The sequence below is a fragment of the Bos javanicus genome, chromosome 4 (assembly GCF_032452875.1).
Source record: "Bos javanicus breed banteng chromosome 4, ARS-OSU_banteng_1.0, whole genome shotgun sequence".
Taxonomy (NCBI): domain Eukaryota; kingdom Metazoa; phylum Chordata; class Mammalia; order Artiodactyla; family Bovidae; genus Bos; species Bos javanicus.
Window position 1 is genome coordinate 25,680,636 of NC_083871.1, and position 18,931 is coordinate 25,699,566.

Sequence of the window (18,931 nt, forward strand, 5' to 3'; positions counted from 1 at the left end):
GGCATCCCTGGTGGCTCAGATGGTAAAGAATATGCCTGGAATGTAGGAAACCCGGGACTCATCCCTGGGTTGAGAAGATCCCATGGAGAAGGAAATGGCAACCCACTCCAGTATTCTTGCCTGGAGAATGTCATGGACAGAGGAGCCTGGCGGGCAATGGGCTCACAAAGCATCGGACATGACTAAGTGACTAACTCCCAATGTGCTTTATTTTAAAACCATGATGTATGAATGTGTATTGTTTACCTTTGCAATTTTTAGCTTACACTTTTAAACAACAATGGATATATAACACACGGTCTACCAAAGACTCTAACATATGATTTATTTAAGAGACTTCTGTGTACCAGAATTGATATGGTACAAAGACAAAGAAAATACAATTGTTGTCCCAGAGGAAGCTGGAGCAGGATGGGGCAGCACGGACGGAGGCTAATAATTAACAACATGATTTATATCCTAGAACAGGACGTCACAGCAATGGGAACACAGAGGAAGCAATGACTCACTCTAAATAGAAGGAGTCAGTAGACAGAGAAACAGGAAAGAAGCATTCCAAGTGGATGGAATAACTTGTACAAAAATGTAGGACTAGGAAAGTGAATGCTGTGTTTAGGACAGCAATACATTTGTGTAAATAGAGCTTAGATTTTTATAAAATTATATGCCAAGCACTGGGCTAGGATGCTATACATAGAAGGTTTTACAGACTATATTACTGGCCCCAGTTCTTCCCTCTTCCCTGCACCCATACATTTTCCCATGTGACTTCAACGTTCTTTTCTCTGAAGGGGAGGAGAATTAACTTTAAATATAACCATGCAACTTGTTTTGGCCAGAGAAATGAGACAGCATGGCAATTTCAAGGCTGGACCTCAAAAGACCTTGTATGTTTCTGCTTGCCTACTTATAGCTCTACCATCACCATGAGGACATGTCAACCCTGGCCTGCTGGTCCAAGGAGGATGAGAAACACATGGAACAGATGTGCCCCAGCCAACCACAAACATGAGGGGAAAAAAAGACTTGTTTTAAGTAATGAATTTTGGAGTGTTTTTATATGTGGCCATATTTAATCATTATAAATGGTCTCATTTAGTTCTCACAACTCTAGCCCCATTTCACACATAAGGAAACTGAGGCTCAGGGAAGTAAGTAACTTAAGGTAATGAAACTGGAAAAGAAGTTTCTAGCAGAACATGACGGGTTACAGAAGAATGTGCTAAAGAATTTCAGCTTTAAAAACAATAGGAAATTAACATGATCTATAGGGTAAAGTGAATGTACAGATGCATGCATGTGGGTAGTATCTGTATGTGAGAAGAATCCATTCAGATATGCTCTTTATAAAGATAATTCTGGCAGAAGTTGGTAGCAGTACAGAAAGCTTAAAGATTGGTGACAGTGAGAAGGGAGTGAGAGCTTTACAAGGAAGAGCTGATGAAGAGAGAGTAGTTGAGTCAACATTGGAAGATTTAAGACTGCATATTTATGAACTGTTGTAGGTTCTCATATATGCACCAGTCTCAGTCCCCTGTGAATAAGTTTTCTCTTGTTTTCTCATAACCATTCATTCATTCATACTCTCTTTTTTGGGTGTGGTCAGCATAGAAGCTGGGTAACATGTGAGCTGGACAGAAGAGGGAATAGAACTACATGTATCCTATAGCTCTTTTTCAAAATTATTTTAAAATATTAGATTCAATACTTCATATCTAATATATTAGAATTTATTAGAAAAAAATGCCAACTATTACATTTATAGAATATTAAAACTCAGTTACCAACTTCGATGAAATCTAAACCAGATGTCAATGAACTTAACTTCATTCTTACCATTTTGCACACTGAACATCTTTTACTTGCTCCTTTTTCTCCACAGGTAGTGCAAAATTCAACATCCACAAAACCCACCTGACCAGTGATGGCTTGGGTAAGCACAGAGAATGCAGTGGGATCAGAACCCTAGAGGAAGTAAGAAGAGAAAAAAAAAAACTCTGAAATCACCATGGACAGACTACAGAGAAGACACTTTGAGAAAAAGAGACAAAATCATTAAGGTCATTAAGGCGAGAGACAGCCTGCACAGACTTTATGACACATACACCTTTCTGAGTACACCTTTTTCTGCATCAAGTACATGGCAGGTAAGTCGTGGATCCAGATGTTGAGAAAGAAAAAATTTGGCTCTATTCTAGAATAAATGTATTTTTCAACTGGGATTATTCAGTAAGCATACAAAGATTTCAGATATAGGACAGTGAACTCAGAGTGGAATTTCCTTCTAAGAATTAAGACAATATATAATACATATTCTGAGGGACAATTTATAGGATACATCACAAATATTTATCATAATTCTTAAAAGTTTAATGCAACTTAAGTGTTTTAAAGAACTTGTCTATTTAAAACTATTTACTTGATGTAGATCCACAATTCTAATAGATAAAAATTATTACCTTTATCACTGAAATGCTCCAAACTCTTAAGATTAAAGGGCTATACGTATGGTTGCATTAGGTTTTTAAGAAAAACCAAAAATATGAAAATTATACAGTTATTGAAAATCAGAGTGGCTTGCTAAAGAGGATTTATGAAATTTCTTAACAGAGGAAATTATAAGGGCAAATATTTATCTGCCTGGGGTAATGCTATTAAGATCTATTTAAATATTTATCTGCCTGGGATAATACTATTAAGATCTACTTAGAACAATTACAGGGTATGGAGCTATCATACCTATTCACAACAGTTCTTGTTTCTGAGTTTTTCAAATTTGCTTCTTTATTCTTAACTAAAAATGTAGAAATTTTCATAATTTATATTTTTATTTTTATTTGCTTTTCCTTTCTAAGAGCATTTATTTTACCAGTTATACCTAACAAATAACCACCTTAGAACACTGTTTTACACGGGACTCATTTCAAAACCACTTTACTCCTCCTGAAAACAATTACGAAGTTTCTTTTTAGTTCAAGAGTTAAGAATTCTCTTTTGGAATGAAGATAATATAACAGTGAGAAAAAAGAGCTAAAATAAAACCTCAGATACTAGTTACAAGTTAATAATTTCATCAGGAATGAATGGCTATGGCAGTTGTGCTGAAATGACAGTGTATCAGATGGTTTGTTCAAAAGTCAGATCCATCTACACTTTCTAAATTAGAGTCTCTAAGGATGTGGTCCATGTACCTGCATTATTACAAGTGATTCTGAAACATACGAAAAGTTTGAGAATTACTGGTACTTAAATGTTTTTACAATTACATGTTCATGTTCAAATGTTCTTTTCATAAACATGACTCAGACAGGGTTTCCCTGGTGATCCAGTAGTACAGAAACCTGCCTGCCAATGCAGGAGACATGGGTTCAGTCCCCGGATTGGGAAGATCCCAGATGCCTCGGAGCAACCAAGCCTGTGCACCACAAACAATGAGCCTGTGCTCTAGAGCCCAGGGCCCACACGTGCCGCAACTACTGAACCCCGCACACCCTACAGCCTGTGTTCCACAACAAGAGAAGACACCACGATGAGAAGCCCGTGCGCTGAAACTAGAGTAGCCTCCATTATCTGCAGAATATCTGCACAGAATGAATGTCTATGGCAGTTGTGCTGAAAAGAGGGTGTGCATCAGAGCTTGTTGAAAATTGCCGCAACTACAGAGAAGCCCTTGCAGCAACGAAAACCCAGTGCAGCCAAAAATTAAAAATAAAAATTAAGGGGGAAAAAAAAAATCATGACTGAGACATGTTCAAAATCTTCCCCAAGATGGGACTTTTGGAGGAGTCACAAAACAATGATATTCTCACAAATATACCAGAAGTAAAACTAAAATATTTTTTGCTAGAAGTATGGCTATTAATGTGAACTATTGCCTCAGAAAAAAAAAATTGATGGTACAGCAGAGTAACCATGTGAAATCTTTGTCACAGTTGAGTGATAAGAATTCTTTCTTACTATAGAAAACCTTTGTCATCTACTTTGTTAAATATGTATCCTATAAAATCAGAGACCTTAGCTAGCCTTCCAGAAGTTAAAATATACACCTTCAAATGATAAAGCAAAATATCTTTAACAGTCTCATGTTACAATGCTTGAGCAGCATTTCTTAAATAGAGCTATGCCTCACGCTTCCTGCTGAACTCTGTGACAGGCAGAAGCCAGAGTTCCACGACAGGCAGAGGTTTGGGCTCAGACACTAACACTGTCAGGAAATACCACAGGTGATCTTCATGGCAGCCGGCCGCGAGAACCACCATGTCATGGGACAAGGTTAATACTGCTTCAGAGGCTTCTGAACTTGCAGAATACTGGAATCTGTCAGGCAGTCAACAGTGGCTATCTGGCACAACCACAAGCATTGCAGATCAAGTCTTCAAGAGAGCAGAAGTTTTTAAAGAGAGAAATGTTTCTAAAATGCCTTAAACAAATATTATCTTGATTACTGGTGACTCAGATCACTAGGATAAACATCAGTCAAACACCATACTAACTACACTGTTCTATGATATAGGGCTAAGATGGATTGTTGAGTCCTACACTGACCTGCTTTGACTTTTTAAAAAGTACTCTGACCTGCTATTTTTAGTTTTTCTGTTTTCTCCCTTAAAGGTACAATGTCAGCTACACTTATTAGTGCTGGATATCATTCAGCAGCCACTGTTAATTGCTTCTCTGATAAGCTTATGCTTTCCAGCTCTAGACCAATTTTATTTTGTTGCCTGCCTGGGACAGGAATATGAGTTTGGAGGAACAGCATTAGATGCCTCGCAACTGTGAGGTTATTAGCATGTGCATGATAATCCATATGGCTAAAGAATACTGGGTGGGAAAATGGGAAAGGATTTGGGCCCCTAGTTCACTGTACCAGACTGGGTCTGCCTTCCCCTGGGCACATATTTAATATGTGGATTAAGTAAGCTCTGATCTATTTAATTCATAGTTGGCTGGAGTATGATATGCACAGCCAAAACACATTCATAATTGATAAGCTACCCTCATAATATGCTAACTTTAAACTTCCAAAAACTTAAACACCAAATAGCCAAGCGTATTAAAGAGCAAGCGGAAAGAATCTCTATGTGAAATCATGGTGAACTCTCAGAATCAATGCATGAACTTCATGAAATCATCTTGTCTGCTTAGGCCTTTCTTCTTTAATGGTTCTGATTGGATGACATCTTAATATATAAAAGGAGCACCTGGAACTCATTTTTAGCCCTGATTTTTCAGGCTGAGAATGATACAACAGCCTAGAGAAGGCAGAGAAGAACCGACACTGCCGGAGGGAGGAAGGAAGGCATGGATGGTAACAGTGTCAAGATCAGTTTCTTGCCTAATACACAAAGGCTGGTAAGGGATTTCATTGAAATGTATAAAAGCGTAACTGGTATAGATAAGGTCATCTGAAAACTATCCAACAGGGAAGGCAGGGAGTGTCTTTAATACCTCTTAAATAAATACATGACAGAAGTAAGTAAAGAACAGATAATAGAGTTCAAATTTACTTCCCATAACTGTTAAGTATAAATAGACTTTTTTTTAATGTGTGGAAAATTTATAAAATCAGAGGCATTAAGGGAGGATCTAAGAAGCAGGACATACTTTAAGACTGTTTAGCAGGATACACAATGAGCTTTCCTGTAACTCATCCTCTCACGTCCTCCGGACAGGAAACCATCAAGGTAGACATTTAATTCCTACTTCCATCTAGTACGGGATTTTATGCTGGTTTTTCACAAGCTACGTTTGAAAACACATGGGTCTGTATTACGTACTGGATGTGATCCTCCCATTGAGGTTTCACCGAGTCATTAAAAATGTAAGTATTCACTGTAACTATAATATCTATATTCTGATCTAAGGAAATACTGTGTATTAAACCATGAACTATATAAATGAAAGAAGAGGACAGAGGGAAAACACATAAACAGAAACAGTGTTAGCAGGCAAATTTATCTCCATGTTTGTTTCTGAAATTTTCCTTAAGATAATTATGCCTTTATTAGGTAACTAAATAATGCTAAGGAGAACATGCCTCTAATTGTATAAAATATGGTAATTAGGTTTTACTGATGGAGTTAACCTAGTTAGGAAGAGCCTTACGATTTCGACAGGAGCAATGCTTCGCACCAGCTGCTGCAGGAGAGTAGCTTCACAATAAGGAAATTTTCTGATACTTTCTCGAATGATCTTTTCTTGATATACTGGAAAGCCATCAGAAGCTCGGCCTTTTAACAAGCTGAAAGATAGTTTTAAAAGAGTAACTGGAATTGAATTACCAAGCATTTCCTCCCAGCTGAACACATGAACTTTGAGTAGTTCCTTCCTCGCTCCATGGGCCTCCCTGGTAGCTCAAAGGGTAACAAATCGAGACCGGGGTTTGATCCCTGGGTTGGGAAGATCCTCTGGAGGAGGGCATGGCAACCTACTCCAGTATTCTTGTCTGGAGAATTCCATGGGCAGAGGAGCCTGGCGGGCTACAGTCCATGGGGTTGCAGAGAGTCAGACATGAGTGAGTGACCAACACTTTCACTTTTCTTTGCTGCTTAAGATTTTCACTGTGTAGTCACATCATGAGGATTGATTCAATTCAAATTGCTATTCCACTTGCCCATTAGGCCAGGTCTTATCAGGTTTAGGAGCCCAGGGATGTATTTTAAAAGGTGACCCCTGACGTAAAACATACTAGACGTTTATCAGATTAGCTAGTTACTTATTACCATGGCACTTATTTGAACAAAGAATGTAAATGCTGATTAAGTCACACCCTTCTGACTTAGTTCTCTTTTCTTAGTAAAATCATGAGAATTTGACCCTGGACTTGGGCTACCTTCTAGCTGTATGCTTTTACAAATGCTTTTTAACCTCTCCAAACTTCAGATTTCTCAACCCATAATTTAGGATGGCAAAAATGTTGTAAATGGTACAGAATGGAATAGTCAATCTAGTTTTAATAGGGCCCCTGGTTTCTGGCAGATTAAATGTGATCTCAACAATAACAGCTGCTGCTAAAATGTTTAATTTTTAAAGCCATAATGAGATTTCATATAATAAGACATTATCCATTTGAGTGTATTTTATACATGACATGGTAAAAACTGTACCTTTTGATCAGAGTGTCCAATTTATTTTCTCTGTCTTTTAAGAAGTTAATACATTTCTGAAATATACAGCTGATGTAGTGCATTTTCATAGCCAGTACTTCATTCATGTCTCTTTGCTTCATACATTTCTCACAAATCAAATCCATCACCTTGTAGCATTTATTCAGAGCTGCTTCTTCTGCCAGCAGAGGATTCTCATTTATAAGCATCACAATCTAGAAGAAACCCCAGTGAGCTTAGAAATTCCATGAGAGATTTTTCCATGCTCAATTTAGGCCGTCAGTTTTGATTACCAAATAAAGTCTTTCTCATGGTCACATATTTACTATGTTAATTCAAATAACGCAAATTGCCACTGATCAAGTTGTGAAACTAATAACAGAAGGACATCATGAACTCTCTTGAACTCTGTATCAAAGTTATTGTGTGATTTGTCATCCAGTTAAACTAAGTATTAGTTGGCCACTTGGAATCATGGTTTCTGTATCTGTTAAAAGCACTTTTACTCAAGATAAAAGTGTCAGTCACTCAGCTGTGTCCGACTCTTTGCAACCCCATGAACTGTAGCCCATCAGGCTCCTCTGCCCATGGGATTCTCCAGGCAAGTACTAGAGTGGGTAGCCATTCCCTTCTCCAGGGAATCTTCCTGACCAAGGGATTGAACCTGGATCTCCCATATTGCATGCAGATTCTTTATGGCCTGAGCTAGGGAAGCTCTCTTACTAAAGATAAGCATGGCATATTTGCATACCCTTTATATACAGAAACAAATCACACAGCAATCACTGCTTTTTGCTAACATTACTGAGTGTTAGGATTTCATGGCTAGGAGAACCACAATTCTCATTCATTCTTGTTAATTATAAGGAAATGAGGTTTTTAACAGGCGGAAGTCTAAAAATAAAAGGTGTGTATTGCTTACTAACTACATTTCTCTGTGGAAATTTTCCTAATATACTTCTAATCATTATTATGAATAGATGAAAGAGGAAAGCAAAAATAGCTTTAAAAAGGGGATAATTAAGAGAGTTATCCAATATGATGCATTATGAGTCCTACACTTCCCAAATATGCACAGATTAAGCCCAAATTCAGTGTAAGAAGGAGTATTTTCTTCTTTATTGATTGCATAAGGACACCTGTACAAATCCGTATGACATAACAGTAATGTAAATATGTGGGAAACAGAGGCATAACTGTATTCTCAGAGCAGAAAGTCATTCAGTATTCGTTAACCTACGTGTCACAGTAAAATGTGATCCCAGGTAACCGAAACATTAGGAAACAACAGACGGCAGATTTCATGAATCAGATCCTTGTCTTTAGACAAGGAGCAAGGTAATTGTTAACTTAAGGAAAACCCATGCCCAAGCCTCCTATGTGAAAATTTAACATAAACTAAATGTTCTTGTTAAATTAAAATAAGACTTTTACTTATTTCTGACCCTACTGATACACAGCCCAGTATTTTACTTCAAATATAGCACTCAATAACAAACTAGACTTCATGAAATAAGTATAATCAGAATCCTTATTGATAAATTTGCTGGCAACTTCCCCTACCATTATATAATTCAAAAGTTAACTTGTGGCAGAGAAGAAAAGAATCATTAATTATTTATATTTCTATCAACTGCCATCATGTGATGCTGTTTGCTCAATATTTTGTATACATTATGAATCAAAGCAGAGGATCTAAACTTGCATGTGAGAGTTCTTAAAAAAAAAAAAACACCCCAAATAGAACCCAGGTTAATGATTTTTTTTGTTTAAGACATTAGACTTTATTTACTTTATAATATATATCAGTAAACCCCATGGACTGTAGCCTGCCAGGCTCCTCTGTCCATGGAATTCTCCAGGCAAAAATACTTCAGTGGGTTGCAATTCCCTTCTCCAGAGGATCTCCTGGACCCAGGGATTGAACCCAGCATATTCTTTACCATCTGAGCCACCAGGGAAGCCCAAACACAATGAAAAATGATACATATCCACAGCTTAACAATGAGCTCATGAAAGCATTTATCATAGCTGCACACAAAAGAAAGAATACTTGAATTAGTTTCCTTCCTTTAGTCTCTGAAGCATTATAAAGGGAAACATTAATAATTACTGAGGATGAATAAATAAATTCTGGGATTAAAAATCATGTTAATAATCAAAAAACGGGATCACTTGCACACGTCTCTCTTCTGATCGCTTACGGACCCTGCTAAACTCTACTCTCATTCTTCCTTTTGCCTCTGCTTTTCTCCTTTGTAAACGTCTATATCCTGGCCATCAGCACAATTCCCTAAGTGCCTGTTGAAAACAAACATCCTTATTGCTATAGCAGCCACTTAACCTCCTCATAAATGTATCTGTGTTAGGTACACTGTGGCAGAAGGTGCCCTGTTGGATCAAGTGCTGTACTGAGCTTATTTTTAAAGGTCTTTGATTTGACTGGTGGCATTTAGTTACTCTTTAATAATATGCCCTCTGAAGACCCATGCCAGCTTGAAAAGGGGTAAAGCAATGAAAATGGCCCATAACCAAAGCAACTGGGCAGCTTTTAACTAAAGTGTGGATAAAGAAAGGTTTTCAAGCAAATAGACTATATCTACAAAAGGCGAGGTCTGGTCTGAAAGAAGGTACTATAATCATAGAGTAGTCTCTCATAAAACCAAGTGCTCTAAAAAATAAAATGTAGGCTATTTTAGTTTACAATTTGTCTGTATAAATATACCCCTTAATCTAACTTATGCAAAATATGTGCCTTTAAAGATAATTGCAGATATAATAATTCTTGGGATGTTTAACCCTGAGAGACTAGGTTCTGTGTAAACATCAAAAATTACTCTACAGACCCAATTGTCACAGTAACTGAAATTACTGTCATCTCAAAGGGTGGAAACAGACATAAGACACAGTGAATCAGAAACATACAGAAAACATCTTTAAATCAATCCAACCCAAGATATCCTATAATGCGGTGGTCCCCAACCTTTTTTGGCACCAGGGACTGGTTTTGTGCAAGACAATTTTTCCACAGGGGAAAAGGGGGTTGGGGAGGAGATAGTTCCAGGATGATTCAAGTGCGTTACCTTTATTGTGCACTTTATTTCCATTATTATTACATCAGTTCTACCTCAGGTTACCAGGCATTAGATCCCAGATGCTGGGGAGCCGGGTCATGCTCGGACTGGAGGGGGAGTGATGAAGGCCTTATAAAACCACACACATTCTCTGCATTGAGAAATGCTGGATGCCTAGGGAAATTCCTGTTTTCCCACCCCAGCCCGCTCCACTCCTAATACAAAGAGTACCACAGAGACACGTCATCATTTCCAAGAGTTCTCTCTTTCCTGCATGTGCTGGGAGGGAAAGAAAGACTGAAACAGAAGAGACCAAGTATTTTTCCAACGGTTAAATTCTAAGTCCTATACAATTTCCACGAGAAACACAAACCCCTGCTCCACGGCAGAATTTCTTTTTTGCCCAGCGAGGATCACAAGTGTTGCATGTAGTGGTCCTTCCGAAATGTCGAGTAAAACATCTGAGTTTTGAAAAATAAAAACAGAATAGACTGCACTTGTCTGTTGTGTGGGAAAGGATCTGCTACTTTGTCATCTCTCTTGATGGCCCAGAACACTATTAATAACTTGGGGGAAAGGCCACATGAAAGGTATTATTTGATTTGTGTGTCCCTCAAGCTTCAAAAGACCATATGCCAAGGGATGCAGCAATAAAGTAATAACATTACATATAATTTATAACTTATCTTTAAGTGTGTGTTAGTCTTCAAAAGAGTTACTTCATGAGAGCTGTCCACTTACTCTAATGACGATCAGTATATTCCAGATTTTTCTTTTGTAACAGACTAAGGAAATCCATTTCAGTACATTATAATAACACCTTGCACTAAGGGGAAGCTTCAGATTTTGACCCAACATACATCTTGCTCAACAAAGAGTTCTCAGGACTTCCCTGGTGGTGCAGTGGCTAAGACTGCACTTCCAACGCAGGGGACTCGGGTTCAATCCCTAGTCAGGGAACTAGATCCCACATGCCGCAACTAAGACCCAACACAGTCAAACAAATACATAAATATTAAAAAACAAACCAAAGAAATCCCCAAATAGCTCTGAGTTACTATCAAATCTATACATTATGAATGAAGGCATGTGGCAGACACTGAAGTCTGAAAAAGGTCAGTGCTGTTTCCTGACTCATGAAAAAATTATATTCATTTGGATTAATTTTTCAAAACATAATCATTTTATAAGCAAAAAGGTCATATATAAAGTATGAAGAAAATAGCAGTGGGAATAGTTCAGGATAACCCTTGAAGTTTCCCAGGTATGCTATGCGAACTTCTGAGGTGGTTTACAAAGTTTGAAAATCTGTGTGATTTGACTATTTACTGGAAGAATTGTACTACTTAAATGCATCAGATACGTACTTGCAGGAAAGAAATGTGTTCATGATTACACTTCCAAACACTGCCTGGAAGGATAATTATTGTACTGGATGCTGTTGGTCCCTCACCCACAGCCTCGTTACCAGGCCCATATACCAGATTCCTGCAACTGGGACTTTTGGCTGAAATGGCTCAGAGCTGCCTCCTTCCTCGGGGAACTCCCTTCATCCAGAGAGAACCACCTCACTTGGCACCATCTGGGCGGCTGTCCTTTCCCCCGGGGACAGACTTCAACCATGACATACTGATACGGGAAACCCTGGTTTCCTTGCCTCTCTGGAGCCACTAATAAACAGAGCTCACTGTGAGATGAAGTGGAAGCTAAGTTTTGGCTGAACCCACCTCTCTGCCTTGGTCTTCCTCTTGCTCTGGTCTGTGTCCCCCACTCTCTTATAGGTTTCAAACAAGTGCACTACTGCACTGTATCAACTGAACGGGAAAGCCTATCACAAGTTTTACATCAACAAAAAGCAACCCAAGACAATTAGGACCCATATACTAAGAGCAGTTTAAATTCTAAAGCAATATATAAATGGGCTTCCCTGGTGGCTCAGATGGTAAAGAATTTGACTGTAACGCCGGAGACTGGGGTTCCATCCCCAGTTTGGGAAGATCCCCTGAAGAAGGAAATGGCAACCCACTCCAGTATTCTTGCCTGGAAAGTTCCAATGGACAGAGGAGCCTGGTTGGCTGCAGTCCATGGGGTCGCAAAGAGTCAGACACAACTAAGCACACACGCACGCGTGCACACTCACACACTTTAAATAGAAAGCAAATACGATAAACTACAGTACCTTGACAGGATGAAGATTTGTTGTAGTGATAATTTTGTGCAGTGGGCCTGCCAACTTTGGGGGCAGTTTCGGTTCTTTATCCAGTCCCTGGGGCTTAGTGTAATAATCCAGTTTCTCTCGAGGAAAGAAATTGTTGATTATAGTCACACAATCATGTTGACCTTTTAATAGGAAAATAGGAAATGTATTGTTTTATCATTCAAAATAAGACATTTTCCATTTTTTCATTATGTTGTTCTGTTTTCTCAAGTCAACATGTGTCAGCGTCCTTAACTTTTAGGAGAGTAGAGGAGGAAGGGGAGAGGTCAAATATTTTAGGAAACATCTGTAAGCATGCTATTCGAAGCCAAGAAATAATCCCCTTTTAAAGACACAAAATCTACAATACATAAGAAGATTATGCAGATAACAACAACAATAATAAAAAAGCAGTGTTCTACTTAAAATTGGCCCTAAATATTTAATAAAAGTTGTGCATAATTTAAATGTTTCTTCTTCCACTCCTACACAAATGATGTTCGTTCTTCCCTAATCACATCTGGCTTTCTTTACACAAAATTTAAATTTATTCTGTATTAAGTTTCTTATTGTCATTATAATTACTACCCATTTTGTTAAGCTAATCTCTCCTCCCCTTGGATTTGAGAAAAGCTTGGCCTTTTTGTGAAATGAAAGAGAGAAAAAGGTTTTGCTTCCATAAGCTTGGAATCCACACGCTTGGAATCCACACTGTAGCTCCTCATAGATCCCTGTGCCACTTCTGGAAGCCAATCCCCAGAGGTAAAAACTGTTCCAGGAAAGCAGAACCTTCCCTGGAGAAGCTGGCGGCCTGACTGTGTGTCCCTGCTGCGTCCTCCCCGCTGGCTCCCTCTCCACTACTTCTCTGGAGCAAGGAAGTGGCCCCTCTGGACAAGCAGGGCACATCTGCAATTGCAGGCTTTTCCAGGAATCTCTGCAAGACAGACGTCTTCCTCCTTTCTGCCTGATGAGGGCTGAAAGAGTCCTGCGGAGCAGACCCAGATGCCAGGGCTCCTGGAGAGGGGTCTGCTCTGGGTGGCACGTGTGGCCTCTGCCCACTTGTGTATGGTCCAGGGAGCATCTGCTCAATCCTGCTGACAACAGGTGACTTGCAGGGGGACTGCACTGTGGTCCAGGCGGATCTTTGAGGCTGGTCAAGTTCTCAGCTTGCCCAAGAGTTTGAGGATAACCCAAGAGCTGTGTCTCAGCAGAGGCTGAAATATTTCCTGGTTTGTTGACCCTGGGCCCAGAGGTATAGAGAGATGGCACAGCCCTTCATGGCCCACGACCCTGTCAGCTTTACCTGACTGCCTAGGAGATGCAGACCCAAGTGGATCCAATCTGGAAAGACTGCGCAATGTCTCCAACAGAGGGCCTCTTCCGTGGAACATGTACTATAACATCTACTACAACCACTCCACAACCAAACCATAAAGAAAACCATCAAAGAATACTTCAGCAGCTCAATTACTGTATGTAAAGAGACTCTCATGGACCACAGAGAGATTCCATTTTTAAAAGTTAATAGACAAACTGAGAAGGGTAATCCTGGTTACAGTGGAGAACTAAAATAGTAATGCAGAAGATGAATAGATAAAATATCTCAAAATAGATTAAAAATTAGGATATAGAAATCACTACGGGAAAGATGAGAGAGCTGGAAAAAACAGATCCAGGGGGAAAAAAGAAAAGAAAAGAAATGGATGGAGAACTAATAATTAAACAAATGATAAAAACAACACAGTCATGATTTGAAAGCAAATTTTAGTAGCGATCACGTATCTTTTGGTGTTTGATGCTATTTGTAAGTACTGAGACATCACTTTCTTTTTCTACACCAGAAATCTCCATTATATATATCTTGAGAAGTCAAACAGTAACAAGAAATACTAAAAAATATAAAGTGTTCTGTTTGGAAAGATTATTTCTACCTACATAATTTTCAAGAAGGGAGGAAAATGACCATCAAGCAAATATATTGCAAGCAGCATGAAAACATGACACAGATAACAGAGTGCAGGAATTCACAGCTGTGTGTGAAGCAACTACAGATGAAGACAAACTGCTCTGCTTTTTTAAAACACCAGGGAAGCTCTAAAACACAGCCAGCTTCAATAAAAAGATAGATGTTCCCGTTTAAAAAAAAAAAGATACTCTAAAAAAGCTTCTCAACGTATAAAGAGACCTAGGAAAATTTGAAGTTAGAAGAATCAGAGAGAGAGAAAAACATAGACTTAGCTTGTAACTTACATCTTCTCAGCAGTCCCCTAATGAGGATACTCAGAAAAAGCCTTGTTAGCAGTTGGAAATATCTGTGCGTAAAAATAATGGCTATATAACAATGACACTATCACAGGACTACGCGTTTCTTAAAATTACACCTTTGTGAGAAGGAAAAAAACATGTTGTTTTTTTTCAAGATTTATCTTTCTCATTTTAGATATTGCTTAGGTTATTCTGATATTTTAAATAATCCATCAATAATTTGTTAGCGTGATATACAGGAGAAGGCAATGGCACCCCACTCCAGGACGCCTGCCTGAAAATCCCATGGGAGGAGGAGCCTGGTAGGCTGTAGACCATGGGGTCACGAAGAGTCAGACATGACTGAGCGACTTCACTTTCACTTTTCACTTTCATGCATTGGAGAAGGAAATGGCAACCCACTCCAGTGTTCTTGCCTGGAGAATCCCAGGGACCGGGGAGCCTGATGGGCTGCCATCTCTAGGGTCGCACAGAGTCGGACACGACTGAAGCAACTTAGCAGCAGCAGCAGAGTGATATACATATATATTTAAAGTTTATCTTTATAAGTTCTTAATGTATATTTCATTTTTTATAACTGAAATTATTAAATATTTAGCTTTATTAGTTTTTAATTTATGAATTGGGAATACATGCAAATAAAACAGTACTATTAATACAGAAAATAAGTGCTGGGAGTGGGAGCTGGGTGGGGACCACTTTGTGTTCCATCATTACTGTCACTGGACTTGAGTCTTCTAGACTAAATGGGCTCACTGAGTCAGTCCTAGGCAGGATTAATGAGAACATAAATACAATCAGACACATCCAGTACAATTTTTTACTTTCAAGGACAAACTGAAATTGAAACACACTTCTAGCATAAGAAACAAAAAGCTGACAAAGACAAATCACATTCGCACTTGCAAAACCAGGATTTAGAAAACTGTGGAGTCATGTTTACATATAAGAGAGCAGAGCAATGATACAAGAATCATGGAACAAGCCAAGATAGAACTTGCATTTCAGAGAAAAAGATAGCTTTGGTTATGATGGGTTTCAAATCATGTGCGATCTGAGAAGGTCCTATAATCAAACGCTAAATGAGAACAATGATCAAGATGGAGCAAGGAGAAAAGAGAGTGTGGAGAAAGAACAACAGCCCTTGGTAGCAGAGACAGTCAATCCCAATGGGTGGAGACAGCACGACAAGAGAAATTACACTGTAGATGGCGGGGACTGCTAAAGGAGAAAGAACACACCGTGGATGACATTCTAATGATACATTGGTACTAAAAATTCTAGACTGTCTCAGCCAAGGCCACACCTCGTGGTAGTGGTGGAGGAGGAAAGGAAAGTCCGGATGCCTGACAAACACAGGGAATGTGGAGAAATAAATTGAGTTTTAATGATTTCATCTTGTTGGGGTTGCTAAATGGGCAAATATAATACCTTAAGGGTGAGGCACCAGCTACAGTTTTGTTCATTTCTAGATAATAACTAAGAAATACAGGTTTAACTGGGAGCATTGTGAATAGGAGAGTATGTACTAGTAGAACAGAAAAGCATTCTTGATTTTTAAGTTAATAAAAACAGAAAGGAAATGTACTCTAACAAGGATAGGCCAATCACATTAAGGAAATACCAGAAAACACACAAACCATCATGTAAGGGACTTCCATGGTATACTGGCAAGAAGAATGCTGGAAGAATATATTTCTATGACCATATTTTTAAAAGATTAAAAAATCTTGCACATATGAATACAAATGTATATGTATCGACCTGATTGAGGGAAATAAAAGTGGGAGAATGAGTTTTTAATAAGACTAACTGTAAGGAAAATATAATGTCAACTTGAAAGGGTGCAATGCAATTTTCTATGAAATTAGTCTAAATAGATTAAAATGGAATGAAAACATTACCCTCACTCTAGGATGGAAATGAAGACATTTGTACCTTAGATTTTTATTAACATGGTAGTATTAAAAGAAAAAAAAAAGGAGAAAAAGAAAACTATTCTATTAATGGTTGAAACACAAACTCCTCCAGTACTTTCAGCCCTGTGGTCTAGGGAAAGACACTTAACCTCTATCTGAGCTCTATTTCATTACATCGTGGACATAATGAAAACTTGCAGAGTTAAATAGAATTTCAGATCATGTAATTCCCTGGCGTCACTGTACATATCAGAAAACTGAAGATGTGGCAGTGAAGGGATTTGCCTATGATCTTGGAAATAATTAGGAGCAGACATGAACTAAAATATGAGTCTCACGATTCCTAGTTTAATGTTCTTTTCTTACTACACTGACACCCTTAAAATTAGCTGAGAGGTGAGGTGGTGGCAACCAGGGAGCCCTTAACTATGAGAGACAAATATTTCTCTGCAATTTGCTCAGCAAGGTCATACCTTTTTCAAATCTTCCTGAAACTGAGTTAAAATAAAACAAGAATATTTGTTTTCATAGAGCTGTGAAAAAAAGTGACTCTGTGACTGTTTGACTTAATCAACTGTACCTATTATGAGTAGCTTTAAGTAACACAATAATAAATTTTAATACCATATACAGTTAACTGTCCCCCATATCTGATTAATTCCCCCAATGCTGCTGCTGCTGCTTCAGTCGTGTCTTGACTCTGTACGACCCCAGAGACAGCAGCTCAGCAGGCTCCCCCATCCCTGGGATTCTCCAGGCAAGAACACTGGAGTGGGTTGCCATTTCCTTCTCCAATGCATGAAAGTGAAAAGTGAAAGCGAAGTTGCTCAGTCGTGTCCGACTCTAGCGACCCCATGGACTGCAGCCCACCAGGCTCCTCCGTCCATGGGATTTTCCAGGTAGGAGTACTGGAGTGGGGTGCCATTGCCTTCTCCGAATTCCCCCTATATCTCAGCTTAAAAGTAATTTCTCTCTTGACATTCCCTTGGAATGGGAGAGAAGATCCCTCCCTTTGATGTATTTCTATGGAACCCTTAAGTCATCCACCGGAGTGTATTTTCAGTCATTCCTATTAGCCACTTAGTGCCATAAATACACAAATATCCTGTTTTATTCACCAAAGCATCTAGAGTGATGCTTGATCTATAGGTTGTGAATGTTAAATATCTGTTTCATGAACCATTAGGTCTCACAAAGCTATTTACTGTATTCCCAATAAATCAGATGTTTCTGATTTTGCTTTTCTATCAGTGGACTCCGCTAACTGCCAACTCAGTGGGGCCAAAATACCAAATATCAAATATTCATTCCCACTCTCTTCTAAACCCTCTCTATCAAGTAACAGGATTAACATACCAAGAAATACTGGACACATACAATAAATGTTGATGGTTGCTGAGGATGATACTGAAAGAGCTGTATGTTGTATTATCATTAATACTCATTCTTAATCATTGTTATAATTATTATAAATAGGAATAACTGATGGCCTTTATTGAGAGCTACAGTTAAAGCTCTTTAGGTCTATCATTTCATTTAATCCTTTTAATGATCTGCTGCTGCTAAGTCGTTTCAGTCGTGTCCGACTCTGTGCGACCCCATAGATGGCAGCCCACCAGGCTCCCCTGTCCCTGGGATTCTCCAGGCAAGAACACTGGAGTGGGTTGCCATTTCCTATTTTAATGATCATGTAACCATTATATTGAAGATCAAAATCATTAAGTAACTTCGTATTAGGTGGTACAAACAGAATTTCAACCCAGATCGTTGACTCCACAGTTCTTATTCTTGAATACTAGGTTTAACTACTTCCTTAGAGGAGTAAACTATTCTCATTCGAGCATTTGACTGCAACAGAAAGGCCTCACCACACTCTCTATCTCAGAGTGGAAATTTGAAACAGCTTGTTCATGTTCTCCAAAATGTCATTAGGTGTTTCATTAAGTTAGACAAAACCATAAACGTTTGCTTTTGAAAAAGGACACGTGACAGATATACACTCTGAGAAGCAAAGTGGCATTTTTTTTCCATGGGGGAAATTTGGGGTATAACCTAATGTAAAACTGTCCTAAAAACTCACCCACAAAGGCTGCCATCTGAGCTGCTGTTCTTCCTACAGAGTTGACAACATCTGTTTCGGCACCAGCTTCTAGCATTACCCACGTGATGTCTTTATTACCTAGAGTTAAAAAGAAACATTTGTTAAAAATAAGGAATGCCCAATTCAAATACTGCCTTTTAAATAATCCACACTCTTTTTTTCCCCAATTAGTTTCAGGTTTCTATCTGGTGAATATTTTCATTTTTCCCAAAATATTTATCAAAACTACAGTAAAAAGTAAAATGCGACAGAACCCACAGAGAAATCAA

The 18,931-nt window shown here is 38.6% G+C and overlaps 1 protein-coding gene and 1 long non-coding RNA gene across 5 annotated transcripts in view; one reads left to right on the forward strand and one right to left on the reverse strand.

The window, feature by feature from the left end:
- The window catches only part of ANKMY2 (ankyrin repeat and MYND domain containing 2), a 45,660-nt gene that overhangs the window by 9,074 nt on the left and 17,655 nt on the right, over window positions 1-18,931 (reverse strand). For all 4 annotated transcript variants that reach the window (XM_061413622.1, XM_061413621.1, XM_061413624.1 and 1 more), the window contains exons 4-8: window positions 18,642-18,740; window positions 12,360-12,520; window positions 7,107-7,321; window positions 6,106-6,241; window positions 1,837-1,965 (exon numbers count right to left, since the gene is read on the reverse strand). In XM_061413622.1, coding sequence (XP_061269606.1) covers window positions 1,837-1,965; window positions 6,106-6,241; window positions 7,107-7,321; window positions 12,360-12,520; window positions 18,642-18,740 — 740 coding nt within the window. The remainder of the gene's footprint in view (window positions 1-1,836; window positions 1,966-6,105; window positions 6,242-7,106; window positions 7,322-12,359; window positions 12,521-18,641; window positions 18,741-18,931) is intronic.
- Window positions 1,959-6,111, forward strand: LOC133245906 (uncharacterized). Its single transcript, XR_009735811.1, has 3 exons — window positions 1,959-2,147; window positions 5,233-5,352; window positions 5,673-6,111. It is a non-coding gene; the product is annotated as an uncharacterized LOC133245906 (long non-coding RNA).